Source organism: Eucyclogobius newberryi, unplaced genomic scaffold (assembly GCF_026437365.1).
Source record: "Eucyclogobius newberryi isolate DKJ021-1_F unplaced genomic scaffold, fEucNew1.0.hap1 SCAF_15, whole genome shotgun sequence".
NCBI classification, from domain to species: Eukaryota; Metazoa; Chordata; class Actinopteri; order Gobiiformes; family Gobiidae; genus Eucyclogobius; species Eucyclogobius newberryi.
The window spans coordinates 4963348-4981719 of NW_027315779.1; the positions used below are offsets into that span (position 1 = coordinate 4963348).

Sequence of the window (18372 nt, forward strand, 5' to 3'; positions counted from 1 at the left end):
GTCTACGTTCCTACCCTCACCTATGGTCATGAGCTTTGGGTAGTGACCGAAAGAACAAGATCGCGGATACAAGCGGTCGAAATGAGTTTCCTCCGCCGTGTGGCTGGGCGCTCCCTTAGAGATAAGGTGAGGAGCTCGGCCACACCGGGGGAGCTCGGAGTAGAGCCGCTGCTCCTCCACGTCGAGAGGAGCCAGCTGAGGTGGCTCGGGCATCTGTTCCGGATGCCTCCTGGGCGCCTCCCTCGGGAGGTGTTTCAGGCATGTCCCACCGGGAAGAGGCCCCGGGGAAGACCCAGGACACGCTGGAGAGACTATGTCTCTCGGCTGGCCTGGGAACGCCTCGGGATCCCCCCGGAGGAGTTGGAGGAAGTGTCTGGGGAGGAGGAAGTCTGGGAGTCCCTGCTCAGACTGCTGCCCCCGCGACCCGGCCCCGGATAAGCGGCAGAAAATGGATGTATGGATGGATAAATATATATATAATATATGTATATATACATGTATACATATATATATATATATATATATATATATATATATATATATATATATATATATATATATATATATATATATATATACACACATTATATATATATATATATATATATATATATATAATATACAATAAATACGTTTATAAAAATAAAATCTACCAAAAAAGCCTGCTGTAAAGCGAACAAAGGCATCGTGGTGAGTGGACGGAAGAACACGGAGGAAGCTCAAATATTGTACAATCACGAAGGGTATTTTTGTGATCGACATAACTTTCAGCCAATGGACACAGGCAAAATGGTTTGGGGGCGTTTTCAGGAAGAAAATCCGTTGCAAGTCTCTGTAATGGCGGACCAGGCAGAGAACGATACCATTGGGTTCAACGACAACAGGTCAGAATAAAGTTTTTTAAAGGCTCAAATCTTTTCAGACTTAGAGCATTATCTACAAACAACTAATATTACAATATCATCAAAATAAGAGCTCTTCTTGATTTCATTAGAAGCTAAACAGCTCCTTAACTTGTGGACGCTAGCCATGCTAGCTCGTTAGCTCACTAGCTCCTCAAGTGATCTCCAATCGCTCGCTTCAGCATTTCACTCGTGACACTTGGTAAACATCTAACAAGAAATTCAGGCAAATATCTCTTCTTTTTTATATTGTGATCAAGTTCTCTTATGAAGAGTATATTCTTGATTGGCGCTGTTACGCTGCACAAAATGCTTCAAAACCACATTAGCACAGCGATGCTACTTTTTAATTTGTAGTCATAACGTGGTTGCAGTGCTGTTTGTCATGGTATTGCGCGTTTGTCTTGCTGCACCGTTTTGAGGCGTTTGCATTTTCAGCGCTCGTTTATGTTCATATTGCCGCATAATTTAGGTGCAGCTTTATTTGCTGATGGTTTATTGTAGGGCAGACCGTGGCAGACAGACAACACCCGACGACGCGACGTGGACTTCTGAGTGTTTAATGAAAAATAATTGGCATACGCGATCTCGCTGTATAAAATCAAAGGTTTAGTAATTGATTAGTTGATTAGTAATTCGTTATAATCATATAGCTTCATTTGATTGTAAGGACGTTTTTATAATCCCAAAATGTTCATCACTGTCCCGCAACACATGCAACTAACTACAATAATTAAGTGCTTTAAAATCTGCCTGAAAATCGACAGTAAACGGACCAGCGTTGAATTCTTAAGTACTGCTACTGTCTTGTACTTTGCCAGACTAACGTTAATCATTTAATGCACAATTAACGTGTTTTTATTTGTAAGGAGTGACGTGGACAAGAGCTAGAAGGCCTTACATTAAACATAAAAGTGCTGAATCAGAATTAATTTGTCTCTTGGAAAAAAAAATAAAAGAATCAAATCAAAGTGAGACATTGATCTCAGGTCCAGGCTAATAGCAGCATAACATAGTATCATAAATGGTTTAGAAAAATATTACTTCATACATGTTTGTTTGAACTTTGATGAGATTACCAGTACTCATCCTCTGTTTTCATGGCCCTTTTAAAGAGCCTTTATTATTGACCTTATTCCCTATGTTCTGGTTTCGCGTGACTCCGAAAAACAACAACAATCACATTGCAAGCAATAATAATCAGTTAAATTTAGTCATTGCTGACAAGTGTTTTCTATTTCCCAAACGGTACCAGGATGGCGCAGCAGGTGGCCCGGTTCCGCAGCCCCACTCCTCCTGCTGCCGCCCCCCCTGTTCAGGCCCCTGTGTTGCGTGGTCCTCCTCCTCTGTTGAGACCTCCGCCGCCATTTGCGATGATGAGAGGACCTCCACCACGAACTCCTTTTGCCAGACCCCCCTTTGATCCAAACATGCCCCCCATTCCTCCACCAGGGGGCCTGCCTCCACCCATAACCCCTCCACACATACAGGTTAGTTCCACTCTCCGGCCTAAATGGGCACATGGAGTACCTCTTTTGTATTTATGGGATTTGCCGTTGTCGTGGTTATAGTTTCCAATTGTTCTGAAATCGGTTGTTTGTTTCTGACCGCAGCAGAGACCGCCGTTTCTTCCTCCCATGGGGAATATGCCCCCTCCACCTGGAATGGGTTTTCCTCCTGGGATGCCTCCTGGACCTTCTTCTGGGACCCCTGCACTCAACCCAAATGAGGAGATTTGGGTGGAGAACAAGACACCAGAGGGAAAGGTACATTACACTTGCACGTTACAGGCGATAATTCAAATGTTCTCCACTGTAAATCAAAAACAAAATACTGGTATAACAAATTTTACTTTTGGCTTCTTGTAATGTCACAATCTTGCAATAAAATAGTAGTAAAAGAGCTACTTCAAAGTGTGAGACTGTAAAATTTAAGGTGACATTCCTCCAAAATGAACTTAATTGGACTAGGGATGGTCACCACATATGTGTCTAGTATGAAACTAGTTACAGCAATTTTCTACACATATAATTATACATGTAAGTACTGCAGTGTTGAGTTCAATATTGTGTTCTGCAGTTTTTCCTCCTCGCATACTAATGAGTGTGGGTATTGATTTGTTTTTGTTTGGGAAAATCTGACCTTTTGAAATTCTGATCCCATGACTTCATGACTCCTTATGTCTGCGTTTTTACAGGCCTATTTCTACAATGCCCGGACCAGAGAGTCATCCTGGACTAAACCTGATGGTGTGAAGATTATCCAACAATCTGAACTGAACCCGCTCCTCGCTGGTGGGGCGTCAGGAGGAGGTGCAGCAGCGACCCCAGGGACCAGTGCAAGTCCGAACGGTGCAAACGGCGCCACAGTGAGCACTTCCAGCCCCTCCCCAGCGCAGGCGTCCCTCCCCTGCAACACGCTCACCTCCAACCCTGACTCCACAACCACCACCTCCTCCCCATCTGTGGCCATCTCAGGTCAGTAATGTCCCAGGTTGCACAGAGAAAAAGAGAAAGGATTGTAACAAGACTAAAAGAAAAAAACTGTGCAAAATCATCTGAAATTATCACATGAACTAAATGCGTCATGAATTGCGGTGCAATGAAAAAACAAAGAATTATGTAACATGTTTCAGCTTCCTTTCTGAAGACTGAGTTTTTCATCACTGTCAAAATGAGTCCTGAGAGCGTTCTGCATCTAATTATAGAGCGTTTTATTCTCTGACAAACTAGAAGTGTGCTTGTTAGCTTTACTGTGACAAAACTCACCCTAGTCTCTGAAAGTTTGAACTGTGCTTACAAACTGAATATTAAGATGAAGAAAGTGTGGAATGCCTTTGGACTGCTGCAGTTTAAAATGAACTTATGTTTTTGATGATTTTAGATGGTAAAAACAGCCTTTTTAACCTTTGGTAATAACAGGTTTGCATTGTGTTTATACCAAGTTTAGAGACTACGTCTGCTATTGCAAAGTAGGTCTTATGGTAGTTTCAGAATCACCAACTCCAGAAGTAGTGAATGATGAAACAGTTATTAACATTCTGATATGATTAGCAGCAGTAAAAATATAATTGTAAGTTCTGAAAGTACATAAAAGTGCAGGAATGGTGTTGCTGTGACCATCTTTGCATATTGTAATTAACTTTTCTAAATTACAAGTTGTAATCACACCTTTTTCACCTTTGTTAAACTTTCTTGTGATTTGTCCCTTGCAGCTCCCATTGTTGCAGAAATGCCGCCTGTTGCCACGGTCACTTCCACAGTTGCCTTGTCTCCGGTCACCGTGGTCACAGTCTCCACGGTGCCGTCGCCTGTCACAGCGGTGCAGACTATGTCACTGCTGCCCACGGCTCTGTCTCACAGCGTGGCCCAGTCCACTGTCATGTCGGCCGGCATGCCCGCCTTTCCACCGGTCATGGTGCCGCCCTTCAGAGTGCCCCTGCCCAGCATGCACATCCCTCTGCCAGGTAGACACGACAAACACAGGCATTCTCTTTGAAATAAGAGAACTGTCCACACAATTGGGTTATGTTGTTTCATTTGTCTAGAGAAATCAACGCTTGGTTATTTGCTACTTTATTTGGAGAGAAGCGTGATGTGTAAATCTGCTTGAGCTTATGGGTCTCAGTTCCCTGTCCGTCCATGGATTTCAAAATAAGAAATTCCATAGCATTTAACAATTTAAAAACAATATTTTTTTATCTTTTGAATTGGAAAAAAATCCAAATTGTTGCATAAAATAGGAAGCTGGAACGCCATTCAAGAAATAGAACAGATTGTTTTTGAAGACTACATACTTCTAGTTATAAACTGACTATTTACATTTTGTTCATTGTAAACGACAATATATTGATTTGAAATGGGTCCATTGACTTACTGATAACACTGCAGAATCGTACAGAATTTACTGTGGCATTTTACCGATGCAAGCGTGACCCAGAGTCTGATTTTTATTTTGAGTAAACGTGCGTCTGAATAAAGTTGTTGGTGAAAAAGGATATTGACAACACTTAGGCCTCAAATGCAGGACGATATAGGATCATGCATACATCTAAATACTACTTTGATAAAGTCGATGATGAGGGACCACTGTTATAATAACATGGATAAAAGCTCATAAAAATGTTGTAATATATCTCCTTTAATTTATCTTTGCTATAGCAACGATGCTAATTTGTATTAAAATTATTCGAGCAAAAGCAGCCACAAGCCAGTGTGAATCACAAGGGAGCACAAACTTAAGCCTGGTTAAACATGTTAATCAGATGATTGCCTTTTGTTGTCCCAGAGGAGAAAGTGCACAAACATGACGGGCGTTACTTGGACAAATACATTAGGTCTCTGAGTTTGTGTGTGGTTTCTGTGTGCGTCTGTGTGTGTGAGAGTCGGGAGCTGTGTCCTCTGCCGTGTGCTCTTGCCCTGTTCACTCGACGCTTGCTTGTCCGTTGTTCTTGCAGGTGTAGCAATGATGCAGATAGTAGGTGCTCCGTGTGTTAAGGCTGGCCCCGGCGCCAACGGTAAAAACCAGCCGCCCGCCTCCAGCTGTAGATGGCATGGCAGTGAATGGTGTCGTCATAGTAACGCTGTATTTGAGGCTGAGCCGTGGCATGTGGTGAATGCTCTCGACATGATCATCAGTGTTCAGTGCAGTGTCCTGAGTTTTTCACAATTTTGCTGTTCAATTAACTCCATGTTAGGGTTTTTGAGGCGCACACATCGCATTATATCTTTAATTATTCATTTCCGGTATCATAATTGACCTAAAAACATCTTCTAATAATTTAGTGTAGTCGAATTGTAGCTGTGTAAATCTTATATAATCTATATTCATCTAAATTACCATCCTATCCAAATGGTGGTATGGTGCAAATGAAAGGTTGATTTAGTATTTAGATTGCTTTTTGGGGTTAAAATCTATGAATGCATATAGAAAATGATTATGAAACGTTACATGCGAGTTCTATGTTGTTGGTGTTGTGGGTGTTGTCGTTGCTGCTGTGGCATGGTTGTCGTTGCTTCATCTGTGTCTGGTTGTCCACACTCACCCAAAAGGCTGAGGCTTTTACAGAAATATGTCATTTTGTACCAGATAAAACAGATAGGACTAATAATGGCTTTAGGTGGCACATTCAAATACTTTTCTTGTGCTATTAGATGATTGAAAGAAATCCAATACATTTTTAGTACATAAACAGAACACACATGAAAGTAGAGGTGGGTGATAAATTGAAAAATGTATACTATTGCATTTATCCAAAATTAGTATAGTCTTGTCTATAATTAAAACTTAAACAGAGAAAAGACTCAAAAAGGTATAAAGTGATATTTCTGCACTTTTTTTTTGGTTAATTTTATGGTCTTTTCATATTTTGTGTTACACTTGAACTGCTACCAAGACATTTACTGGCACATTTTATCACATTCCCGGTGCTTTTGTTAAAATATTGTCTGAATATTGTTATCGAGATGATGCAAAAAAAAACATTGAAATATTCATTTTTGTTGATATCGCCCACCACTTTGTGAATGATGGAAAACTAAACAGAATGTAAAAAAAACCCTATTAAGAAATACAGAAAATGCACTTCCACAGCTCTGACTAAACCCCATCAAATCCTCGGTCTCTCTTTTCTTTCCCTCCTTTTTCTTTCTCTCTCTTCTTTCTTTCTCTCTCTTCTCTTCTGTTTCTCTCTCCTCTCTCTCGTTGTTCCCTCCCCTCAGGCATGCTCCCTGGCATGGGTCCTCCGCTGGTGTCCATGATGCACCCACAGCTCGCCCTCTCGGCCTCCGCCTCCCTCGCTGGGGCCCTGCAGCTCCCCGAGTGGACAGAATACAAAACTGCGGACGGGAAAACCTACTACTACAACAACAGGACGCTGGAATCGACCTGGGAGAAACCGCAGGCTGTGCTGCTAAAAGGTACGTTCAGATTCATGTTTTTTCATGGGAGATGTTTTTGACTTTTTACCCTCACGGTGCAAAATAAGTAGTAGAAATAAGTAGTAGTTCTTTTTGATTGGGTTTTTGTACAATTCTACTACTACTAGCCGCTACATGTGTTTTAATATATTTGTTTACTTTACTCCAAATCAAAGTATCTTACTGCATTACACATTTTTTGTGGTCGTTCTCCAGAGAAAGAGGCTGAAAAACTGGCGATGCGTTTGGCCCAGGAGGAGGCGGAGGCGATGGAGATGGAAGACGAAGAGCAGAAGATGGAGAACGCTCTGATGATGAAAGAGGTACAATCACGAGCCGGTGTGGACTTTCACAAGGAGAGCGCCATGTCACACTGACCTAGATGTTTTGATGAGTGACCATTTTGTGTATTTTTTTTTTATGCTTTGCCACGCGTCCAGTAAATTATGATGAATGCTTTTTGCTCTGTGACTGGAGAATTCATTTCAAACCTCTTTCTAACACTAGCTACTGTAATGGGGCTTCCACACCGCCGCGGTCGAAGCGTCCAGTTTACATTCAAAGTCTATAGTAAACGCGCGTCGAGCGCGTAGTGCGTTATTCGCGGCGCGGTTTCTTCGTTTTTGTGGCGCGATTGGTGCGTTTTCTTACGCTCTCGATGCTTTGAGCGCGACCGAGGCGGCTAAAGCGGCCGGCGCGACGTGCTCAGATATGTTCAGATCTCTGCAGCAGATGCGCCGCAGCAGCCAATCAGAGCTGACGCTCCAGTGATGTACGTACGTAGTTTACTACCGTATTTTCCGGACTATTAAGTCGCACCAGCCAAAAAAATGCATAATAGAGAAGAAAAAAAAACATACTCCAGAGCGACTTATATGTGATAGTATTGTGTAGTATAAGTATAAGTTGCACCCTTGCCAAAACTATGAAAAAAGTGCACCTTATAGTCTGGAAAATACGGTAATTGTAGCTAGTCTTGACTAATCTGGAATGTATGAACTCTAAAACACATGCAGAAAATACCTATTTATGACAAAAAGAATAAACTCATGGTTTTCATAAATAATACAGTTTATTTGTAAATATTCTTTATTTAAAAATGCCACCACATTTCAGCCTTTATTTTATGTATTTAAAAATAGAAGTAATCGAAAAGATAATCAATCACAAGTATTAAAATCTTTAGTGACGGCGCTAATGTGACAGTGCTTTTTCAAACCAGGCTAAAGAAGAGGAGATGACTGAGGAGGAAAAGGCAGCTCAGAAAGCCCGACCCGTGGCCACGAACCCCATCCCGGGAACTCCGTGGTGCGTGGTGTGGACCGGCGACGACCGCGTTTTCTTCTATAACCCGACGACGCGCCTCTCCATGTGGGACCGGCCCGAGGAGCTGATCGGACGCGTCGACGTGGACAAGCACATTCAAGAGCCACCGCACAAGAAGGGCCAGGAGGACAGCAAAAAAAGTATGTAGAAAGTACTTTTGATTATGACTGAGGTGGAAGGTGCGTTTTAGAAAGAAGCCCTTGATTTGTACGAACAGAAGTGCCAGTTTCGCTTCACGTTAACCAAACACGTTAGAGTAATCCTCTTCCGCTTCTAATTATTATCGATTTTACATTTGCAAAGGTGTCAGTAAAGACGACTTGGACATCGGCTTAGCTTCCGACGATCTGGATGAAGAGCCGACCAAAGCCAAGAAGAGAAAGTGAGTGACGAGCCCTTGTTTTTTATCGAGATCCCATAACGTCCATTGTAACGTTTTGTGTGTGGTTTGCTCGCAGGAAGGAGGACTCCAAGGACGCGGACACTGAAAAGGACGCGGCGATGGAGGCGGAGTTGAAAGCTGCCAGAGAGCGAGCGGTAGTGCCCCTAGAGGCTCGGATGACTCAGTTCAAAGACATGCTGCTGGAGAGAAGCGTATGGATTTGCTTTGAACGAGACTTTGAAAAGAAATGATGGTTTGAGACTATACCTAACTTAATTTGCCTCTTTTGTAGGTTTCAGCCTTTTCCACCTGGGACAAAGAGCTCCACAAGATTGTCTTTGATCCTCGCTACCTTCTGCTTAACCCCAAGGAGAGAAAACAGGTTTGAATCTTTCTTTTCAACTCCTTCATCTTCACAATTGCACAAAATATGGTACGGATGATTCAAGCAACAATTGGTGCTGTAGGTTTTCGACTCGTATGTGAAGACGCGAGCTGAAGAGGAGAGAAAGGAGAAGAAAAACAAACTGATGCAGGCCAAGGATGAATTTAGGAAGATGATGGAGGAGTCGAAGCTCACTGCAAGGTATCGGCAAACATTTGCAACTAAACTTGAAGGTAACAGCTGTGAGATGTGCCAGTGGTTAACATACAATCATAATTTAACCATTGGATGATATTAAGCTGTAAGATATTGAGGGCACGTGATCTGAAAGACGAGAGAACCTCTTTTGGGTTTACCACAAACTGGTTTAAGCTGTGTGTTTATTTCACAGATTAGTTGTTTTTATGAAATTAAACTTTTTAATTTGATAGTGCCTTCCTTTGGTTACAATACATCTATTCAATTATTTAACTTTTTTTTACAGGACAACATTTAGTGAATTTGCCCTGAAGCACGGTCGAGACTCACGGTTCAAGGCCATTGATAAGATGAAGGACCGAGAGGCCATTTTTGTTGAGTTTATGACGGCCATGAGGAAGAAGGAAAAGGAGGACTCCAAAAACAAAGGAGAAAGGGTATTTTATTCCTCTAGGTTTTTATTTAAAAGTCACTTTTGGCTTTCTTCATTTCATATAAAAATGTTTCTTTAGGTTAAGCAAGACTTCTTTGACCTTCTGGGCGAGCACCACATCGAGGGAAACCAAAGATGGAGTAAAGTGAAGGACAAAATGGAGACGGACCCTCGATACAAAGCTGTGGATAGTTCAGCCCTGAGAGAGGAACTGTTCAAACAATATTTGGAAAAACAAGCAAAGGTACATTTTGCATTCTCTAAAATCCAACCTTTTTACAGTTTCAGATAAATAATCCATCACTAATGCAATTTGCTGAAGCTGGAACAAAATATGTCTTGATAAAAACTATCACACTGATGTTAATGTTTCTTTTCCTATGAAATGACAAGATAGAAAAATTAGAGTCAGAGACTGTATGATTATAAGTGAGATTTTTGTTTGTTTCGTGTAGAACGTGGACATCGATAAGGAGCGAGAGATGGAGCGACAGGCGCGGATCGAGGCCAGTCTGAGAGAGCGCGAGAGAGAAGTTCAAAAGGCCCGATCCGAGCAGACCAAAGAGATCGACCGGGAACGGGAGCAGCACAAAAAGGAGGAGGCCATCCAGAACTTTAAAGCCCTCATGTCAGATATGGTGAGTCTCCCGCCTACTTCTCTGATGAAACTAAAGACAAAACATGTAAAACAATATACCGTAATTTTCAGGGTATAGAGCGCTCCTGACTATAAGCTGCGCCAATGTAATTTACAAAGAAACATTAAATTATACATTTACGGGCTGCACCTGTCAATAAGCCGTAGGTGCCCACGCTGTAACATGAGCTATTTACACATTAAGTACATGGTAGTGATCCGCTGATCGTCTTTGGAGGGTCTCGTGGTACACCTGCGGTCGGCTGCGCGGTCTAATTAGACTAATTTCTCCGTGAATATGAGTGATTGTAATAAAACACAGCATTTTGAAGCTTAAAATACAGAGAACACGTTGTGCCCCCTGAACCGTGACCATTGTCCACTGCCTTCTTCTACAGTGTGTCAACCGCTTGCGCATACTTCTATAAATTAGACGCGCCGTTATATGAAAAATGTGGGGGGAAAGTAGAAGCTTAAAGTCCTAAAAATACAGTAACCTGTTTTTCTGACACAAATGATAGATTCTGTATTTTCGGGACATGTTCATTAACTGTTTTTGTGATCCAGGTGCGTTCATCAGATGCGACGTGGTCCGACACTCGGCGTAACCTGAGGAAGGACCACCGCTGGGAGTGTGCGTCCCTCCTGGAGCGAGAGGAGAAAGAGAAACTGTTCAACGACCACGTGGAAGCTCTGGCCAAAAAGAAGAAGACGCAGTTCAGGCAGCTCCTGGACGAGACCAACACGGTGAGGCCACGTCGCTGCAGAGCTTCAATGATGTTTAGTTACTGTAAATCCTATAATTATAATATAAATATAACTATAATTTAACTAATGAGCTCTTTTTAGAATGCTTTGATTTCACATTAATGCAACATAATTAGAGAGAATAACACTGTATTCATCGTTCTCTTCTAATTGAAAGATAACACTGTCGACCACGTGGAAGGAGGTGAAGAAGGTGATCAAGGAAGACCCTCGCTGCATCAAGTTCTCATCGAGCGACAGAGTAAGACTTTTCAAACCTGTAAAATGTTCCTGAGCTACATGTTGAAGTTGGTGGCAACCGTATGAATGTATATAACCAAAGCTGTTGTGACTTGAATGACGGGTGTTAACCTGTTGTAATTGCACAGAGAGTAAAGGAGAACTGCGATAAATTGATGACAAAAGAAAAATCAAGCCTCTTCCTCTGTTAGGTTGGCAAACCAACACAGAAAGCATTAGAGACCAAACCTAGCATCTCGGGGCTACGAGTCTGTTTGTTCTCTGTGACCTGACGCAGGTTAGTCAGAACGATGTTATATTTTTAATACAGTCAACAACAACCGCCCTAAACCGGGTCATTTACCTGTGTTAAAGTAAAGTGCAACAGATTTAAGTATAAGCCAGTGTATGCTATGGTCCTGTCTATTCTGGCATATTTTAGGTCAACTTTTTAACATTCACATTTGTTTTGGTTGTTTTTCCTTTGGCTAATGCTTTTTTCCTCTTTCATAGAAAAGGCAGCGGGAATTTGAGGAGTACATCAAAGACAAGTATATTACAGCCAAAGCGGACTTCAGGACGCTTTTAAAGGAGACAAAATTCATCACTTACAGGTTTGTCCATCTCTTACTGTACCAACATGCTGCTTATGATATGGCTTCATCATAGTTTGAATAGTCTGTTGACCATAGCCTAGTTTTCAGACAAGAGGATACTAGAGGATATCAGGCCAGATTTTAATCCTGATTTCTCTCCCAAGTTGTGATTCTTGTAATAGAATATTAGTTGTGTCACACCTCATTTCAATGTGGTCAATGCGATTCTATTACCACTATTTGTCTGGTTGCGCATGCAAAACCTAATTAGTCCTTCCACAATTCCACTACCATGTTTTCAAAGATTCCAATATTTAAAAAAGACAAATAGTAAAATGTTTTTCATTATAGTCATTGAATATTTTATTAAATGCATTGTGTACATTCTTCACACCAATCCAGGCTGTAAGAGGCATTGTTTGCATAAATATGATTAATCCGTAACACAATCTGAGCTGTAAACCAGCCTCTTTAGGGACATTTCCTTGCGATCAGACAGCAGGCTTTTGTCATGAATAATCATTTCTTTCCTCGCCGCACAGGTCGAGAAAACTGATCCAGGAGTCTGAGCAGCATCTGAAGGACGTCGAGAAGATCCTTCAGAACGACAAGCGTTACCACGTGCTGGAGTGTGTCCCGGACGAGCGCCGAAAGCTCATCATGTTTTATATCGAGGACCTGGACAGACGTGGGCCCCCTCCTCCCCCCACCGCCTCTGAACCCACCAGGCGCCCCACAAAGTGAACAACCAGAAACTGTAGCTACTTCACGACCAATGCCACAAGCCCTTTCCTCCCCATTTTTGGCCAGAGCATGACCTGACCCTTATCTCCCTGGCCTTCGCAGTGTTATCAAAACGGAGGGATTGTTTTGCTTAGAGATGTACCATCGAGATTAACAGTGTAAGGTCTCTGTGTTGCGTCAAGTGTAGTCCTGATTTATCCCCAGAGCTGCATGAAGCAGCGGTGACCCTCCTCGACCCTCCTCTTTAGACACACGAGGCACGCCAGGAGATGAAAGCTGCAAATTGGTGGCGACCGAAGTGTAAAAAAGCAGATGTAAATGGATAACATGATTTTGTATGTGACTTTTTGAGTGTTATGTTATTGAATGGATGAGCGCGTGAGTGCGAGGCGTCCTAATGCCTTACTGCTCCACTGGGCCCGGTCTCGTTTCAAGCGCTCAGTGCGAATGTCATTAGTTTATTCTAAGTGGTTCTCTCTCATGTTGCGGCTGTCGAACGAAATAAAGGCAACTTCCACTGTTTTTTTCAATAAGACTCTTGTGCCATTTATTTTATCAGGTTTCCTCTCTAGATTAGTGGCTCCAAACCTTTTTCCATATTACGTGATGATTAAATAGTTTGTTAGTAAGCTTTTACCAAAAATAAGTGTTTTCACTTCTTATACCAATTTTTTACCATTTCATTTGCACAATTAACATTTGATGACCCGACTGACCAGATAAAGTCCCGGGAAAATGTCATGGAATTAGACATGCACCAGATGCTATTCCTTAACACATAGAGAACACAATTCAACTTAGAATATGAAACGACACAGAAACGTCAGACATTTGTATGGCAAGCTTGGGAGAAAACGCTGGGCTGTGTCAGCCAAGCCGTTGTAAGGAGCCTGGCTGACCCTCCTGCGTCTCACCCTGTTTTTTCCCATGCTGGTTGGTTTTATTAGATATTCTGGAATAGGCGGGTGTCACATTTCTCATTGGTCAGCCTCACATCAAGGCACTTGGTATTTTTCCGTAGAGATAAAGCCTGCAAGGGGGGGTGCAACTCCCCCCCTGGGGCAACATTCTATGGCCCATCTTTACGACCCCTTCACAAAAGCAGTTTGTCACACACCCGTTCTTCTCTTAGACTAATGATGCAGATAAAATATCACTATTATGCAGATAAAATATATCACAGAAATATACTCATATTCACATTTTATCACATTTCCCTCCTGTTTATCAAAGCATTGGTCTACTGTCTCATATGCCAAACACATTACTCTTTTCAGTTTTCAACATGTCTTTCATATTGGTGTTAAAATGACATTTACACTCAAAAAGTAATGCACATTTCTCAACATTGAACACACTTCTTTTCTCTCGGCCCACAACATGTCTACATGTCTATATTACTGTCCTAAATTTTGAGTCAGATTGGTCAATCTCTGTAATTTGACAAACAGACAATTTATCTTGTCTATAATTTTGTGCGGTGTGATGGGAAATATAGAAGTACAAGCGGAAAGCCCTTAAACCCGCTGCTCTCTGGTCAGTCAGTTTGACTCGTCAGGGACCTCTCTGGACACCCCAATAGAATCAAATACGTAGTATCAGGTGCTACTGGAACCAGATTGTCCACTAACCTCTCGACCTTGACCCTGCAGTATGGTTCTGGGTGATGCTGATCACAAAAGAGACATAGGCACAAGTGCCCTCTCAGCACTGTCCCCACACCACCATACGTCCTCGCTTGGTTCCTTAAGAGATCTTCTTCCGCTGCTCGCTTTGGTCACACCTATGACACATATGAACTGGTACATTTCCCATCTCAATTCATAATCTCATTAACATTGCATGTAGTTATGTTGTAGCAGATAAAAAAGGCACTTTTAGTTAGTGTAAACAATAGTGGCTGTATAATATGCCATTGTGTTTCTTCAGCTACAGTCATGTCAATTATACATTGTATATTATACATTATACATTATACATTTCATAACCTTTCATGTTGATCACTTATTTTCTTCCCTTTATTTTCCATTTACCGGTATACACAGTTGTGTATGTTGATCGATTGTCCCGATTGTCCCGATTGTCCGGTGAATAATACAGGTGTTCAGCACCCATATCATCGTCATCACTTGTGATGATGATAACTGTTGATTCTTTTTTCACAGAGTATGGTACTCTGCGCACCGTAGCCTCTGGCTCTCGTTCATCGTAGCAGAGTATAGTACTTTGCGTACTGTAGAATCTGTCTCCCGTCCATTGTAGCAGAGTATCGTACTCTACCATAGACTCTGGACAAAACTCAAACAAACGAAGTCCTGCGTCTGCGATGCTATGGATCTGCCGCTGTGTTGTCCAGACATTTCTCTCACTTTCCCATGAGAGCACCCATGTTCTCGTCCCTCCAATGGTCGGTGTGTGGCTCCGTCCACCTTGCTTGTCCACTTGGCTCGCCTCTGTAAACACCACATCTCCAACATGTTTTGCTGCAGTGATAAACAAAGTCTTTTCAACATTTCAGTGTATTTCAAACAGTTTTCTTGTTTACATTTTTTTTTTTAGTAATTATTGATTCGGAATATTTGTTTACACGTACATATCCCTCCTTTTTGAGATATGGCATTGCCCATTTCTCAAACTTCTACATTTAAACAAAATTCAATAATCCAGATAGTTTACAACGTTCATTAATCCAAGATGTAATCAAGGAAGAGATGGAATTGTGTCTGTCACTCCAACTCCGCAATGTCACCTCTTGACCTTTCACAGTTCAGTGGTCACATCCCTGGCTGAGCCCCCCCCCTTCCACGGCGCTGGGCCCATGTGTCTGTAATCTTACACTGCCCAAACCTATCTGTTTTACCACCATTTGTTTCAAACTCCAAATGTTTCAAACTCTAAAAGTCTCAAACTCTACATGTCTCAAACTGTATGTGTGTATGTATGTATGTGTGTGTGTGGGTGTGTGTGTGATTCAAATACATCAAACAATAATAATTATCTCAATAATTCCCCCGTTGAGCTGGCCTTAAGGGTCAGTTCACAACTTAGAGTATTAACATAATTAATAATTTCACATCTCCTCTGTGGGTGTGGCCTGAATAAAGTCACACATCTAATGTAATATGTGCTAATCTTCTATATGTGCTTCAGGTGAGTTTCAAACTCAATCTCTCACACCTGCTCATGTGATGCTTTACAAACATTGTGTATTAGTTTGTTCTAACAAGTCTATATGTGTATTAAAATCAAAATGATTCTAAACCTTCCCCTTGTCCATAAGGCACGTCTCTTGTATCAACCTGTTTTCCCCTTGTTGCCTACTTTCTTTGTCTTTTCTTTGTCACGTCATCACATCTTCCTCTCTGTCTTCCCCTCTGTCTTCCTCTCGTAACGGAGGAAACACCCATTTCCAAATTTCTAAACCTGCTCTTTCTTTCTCTCTTTTCACTTACTCTTACCCTCACTTGTAACCTGCTTTTACTTTCTCTCTTTCTTGTAGTCTAACCATCTCTTGCCTCCGTCCTGAGTCCTATAATGTTTAAGTCCTATTATCAGTGGTTTTCATAACTTCTATAGCTTCTAAATTTAGATGATATTGTCTAATTTAAATCTATTCAATTCTTGATTGAATCTCAACAATCCTTCAGGTATTTACTTTAGAATGTCAAATTCTTTCCCTGTTAATGTTAACTTTTCCTATTACTCATCAGTCAACCCTCCCTGAGGTGTAACCTCTTGGTGTCCCTGTGATCCGTAAAGATAACAACATCTGCTCCATCCTGAGTCCTCCAGATTCTTTGCCAGTCAATAGCCCCTTATCTCTGACTATTTTTTATGACTTGGTGTCCTTTGCCTTTAGTTAATGACACAGTCATGTCTTTCCAAGGAGGACATCCGCACGTCACTATTTAACTTATTCCCTCACTTACGTCTACATGCAATACAAGGTTTCCTCATGATAATACAAATAAATAAGTTACTGATATAACTTTTACTATCACTTTACTTACTGCCCGTTCTATGTCCAAAAACATCAATCGTCACTCATTTACCCACATTATCACTTCCAGGCCTGTGCCTGCATTTGATTCTAAATTTAAAAACACTTCTGTCTTTTCGTCCTGTACTTTCATCTAGTCATGTATTATGGTTACATAATAAGTCCAAAAAGATAATTTTGTCAAGTCCAAAAATGAAACAAAACAAAACGTAGGTTTGTTCTGTGCACTCAAAAAACACGATACCGTAAAAACGCAACTTTTGTCTTCTATGTCGGGGACAGGAAGTGTCCTGTCTGTGATCACATTCCCCAAAATATTGGCCATCTATAAAAATCTGAATTCATCTTCATCTCAAGTTTAATACAATCTTTATAATTGATTGTTGTCAATCAAACAAAACCCTTAAAATTTGTTGAAATACTAAAATTTAAAACCAGCTGAGTTTAGTTTTACTTATTTCATTCATTTAGAGCGTCCTCTGAACTGCTTTCCCTTCTCCTGTCTTGTTGACCCCCCTTATCTCCCCCTCTGCCACGTCATCTGAGCATACTGGAAGTCTCCCTCCAAAATCCTCTTATGACTTTTCCTTTGTCTTTTTACAGTTTGGGGTGATAATTTTGGCATTATGTGGTCTCGGTCGTCTGAGAGAAATGCTACTTGCTTTACAGTCACGGTTAATGTCAAGCTTCTAGAGAAAATTCCTTATTAGATTCCTCCGGACATAAACGTGGTGTTTAAGATTCACCCATGACTGCAGATTTTAGATCTCTCAGAAAAACGCCTTGTGACCCTTGTATGATTAATTGTGATTCACACTTGTTAGTTAATCACTTATTAATCCTCATTCACACATTCACACTTCTCTCTTACTTACTTCGCTCGTGCACAGCGCTTACATTCACTCATTTTTATGTCAGTAACAACTCGGCATAAGGCTTCATTACTTGCTTTCGGTGAGAAACTTAACTCGTGGTGAGCAATTTAACTCCTTTATGTGAGAACTTATCTACACAAAGCCAACCCCCAAAATATTTCCTCAGTAACATCAAACTGGGCATTTCCTCAGTAACACCTAACTGGGCATAAGAGCCTATAACATTTTTCCAGTAAATATCAAACTAATGCATAAAAACGTTTTATGGCTAACTCTTTTTCACACACAAAGTTTTTGTCTGACCTTCTTCGTCGCCTGTGTTCTCCTGCTGCTTCGAAACAACGCGCTCTCCTCACGGAGATGAGGTGCGATGGGCGGCCACGGGAAAAGTGGACTTCCTTCTGCTGTGCACACAGACTTTCACCGATTCACCCGTCAATCTCTGCAAAGGGGCTGCTTGTCGTCCGGCTCGATAGGACCAGAAAATGTCATGGAATTAGACATACACCAGATGCTATTCCTTAACACATCGAGAACACAATTCAACTTAGAATATGAAACGACACAGAAACGTCAGACATTTGTATGGCAAGCTTGGGAGAAAACGCTGGGCTGTGTCAGCCAAGCCGTTGTAAGGAGCCTGGCTGACCCTCCTGCGTCTCACCCTGTTTTTTCCCATGCTGGTTGGTTTTATTAGATATTCTGGAATAGGCGGGTCACATTTCTCATTGGTCAGCCTCACATCAAGGCACTTGGTATTTTTCCGTAGAGATAAAGCCTGCAAGGGGGGGTGCAACTCCCTCCCTGGGGCAACATTCTTTGGCCCATCTTTACGACCCCTTCACAAATGCAGTTTGTCACACACCCGTTCTTCTCTTAGACTAATGATGCAGATAAAATATCACTATTATGCAGATAAAATATATCAGAGAAATATACTCATATATTCACATTTTATCACAGAATGACGCCCTTCTGATCAGGAACCC

At 41.6% G+C, this 18372-nt stretch overlaps 1 protein-coding gene across 5 annotated transcripts; it reads left to right on the forward strand.

The window, feature by feature from the left end:
- The first annotated feature begins 773 nt into the window (after positions 1 to 773).
- On the forward strand, positions 774 to 13041 carry tcerg1b (transcription elongation regulator 1b (CA150)). Of its 5 annotated transcripts, XR_011926930.1 has the most exons (21): positions 774 to 884; positions 2158 to 2392; positions 2516 to 2668; positions 3100 to 3379; positions 4117 to 4368; positions 5359 to 5418; positions 6623 to 6820; positions 7037 to 7143; positions 8043 to 8286; positions 8450 to 8528; positions 8605 to 8740; positions 8821 to 8910; positions 8996 to 9114; positions 9398 to 9548; positions 9624 to 9788; positions 10000 to 10182; positions 10749 to 10928; positions 11107 to 11190; positions 11381 to 11466; positions 11682 to 11782; positions 12307 to 12481. XR_011926930.1 is itself a non-coding variant. In XM_072445773.1 (20 exons), the coding sequence occupies exons 1-20, from the start codon at positions 775 to 777 to the stop codon at positions 12506 to 12508; spliced, it is 3129 nt and encodes a 1042-aa protein (XP_072301874.1). In that variant the 5' UTR covers position 774; the 3' UTR covers positions 12509 to 13041. The 5 variants fall into 5 exon arrangements, 2 of the variants coding, with proteins under 2 accessions (XP_072301874.1, XP_072301875.1); XR_011926931.1 differs by having other exon boundaries at positions 11318 to 11782; positions 12307 to 12501; XR_011926929.1 differs by having other exon boundaries at positions 11381 to 11782; positions 12307 to 12501.
- Positions 13042 to 18372: the final 5331 nt, after the last annotated feature.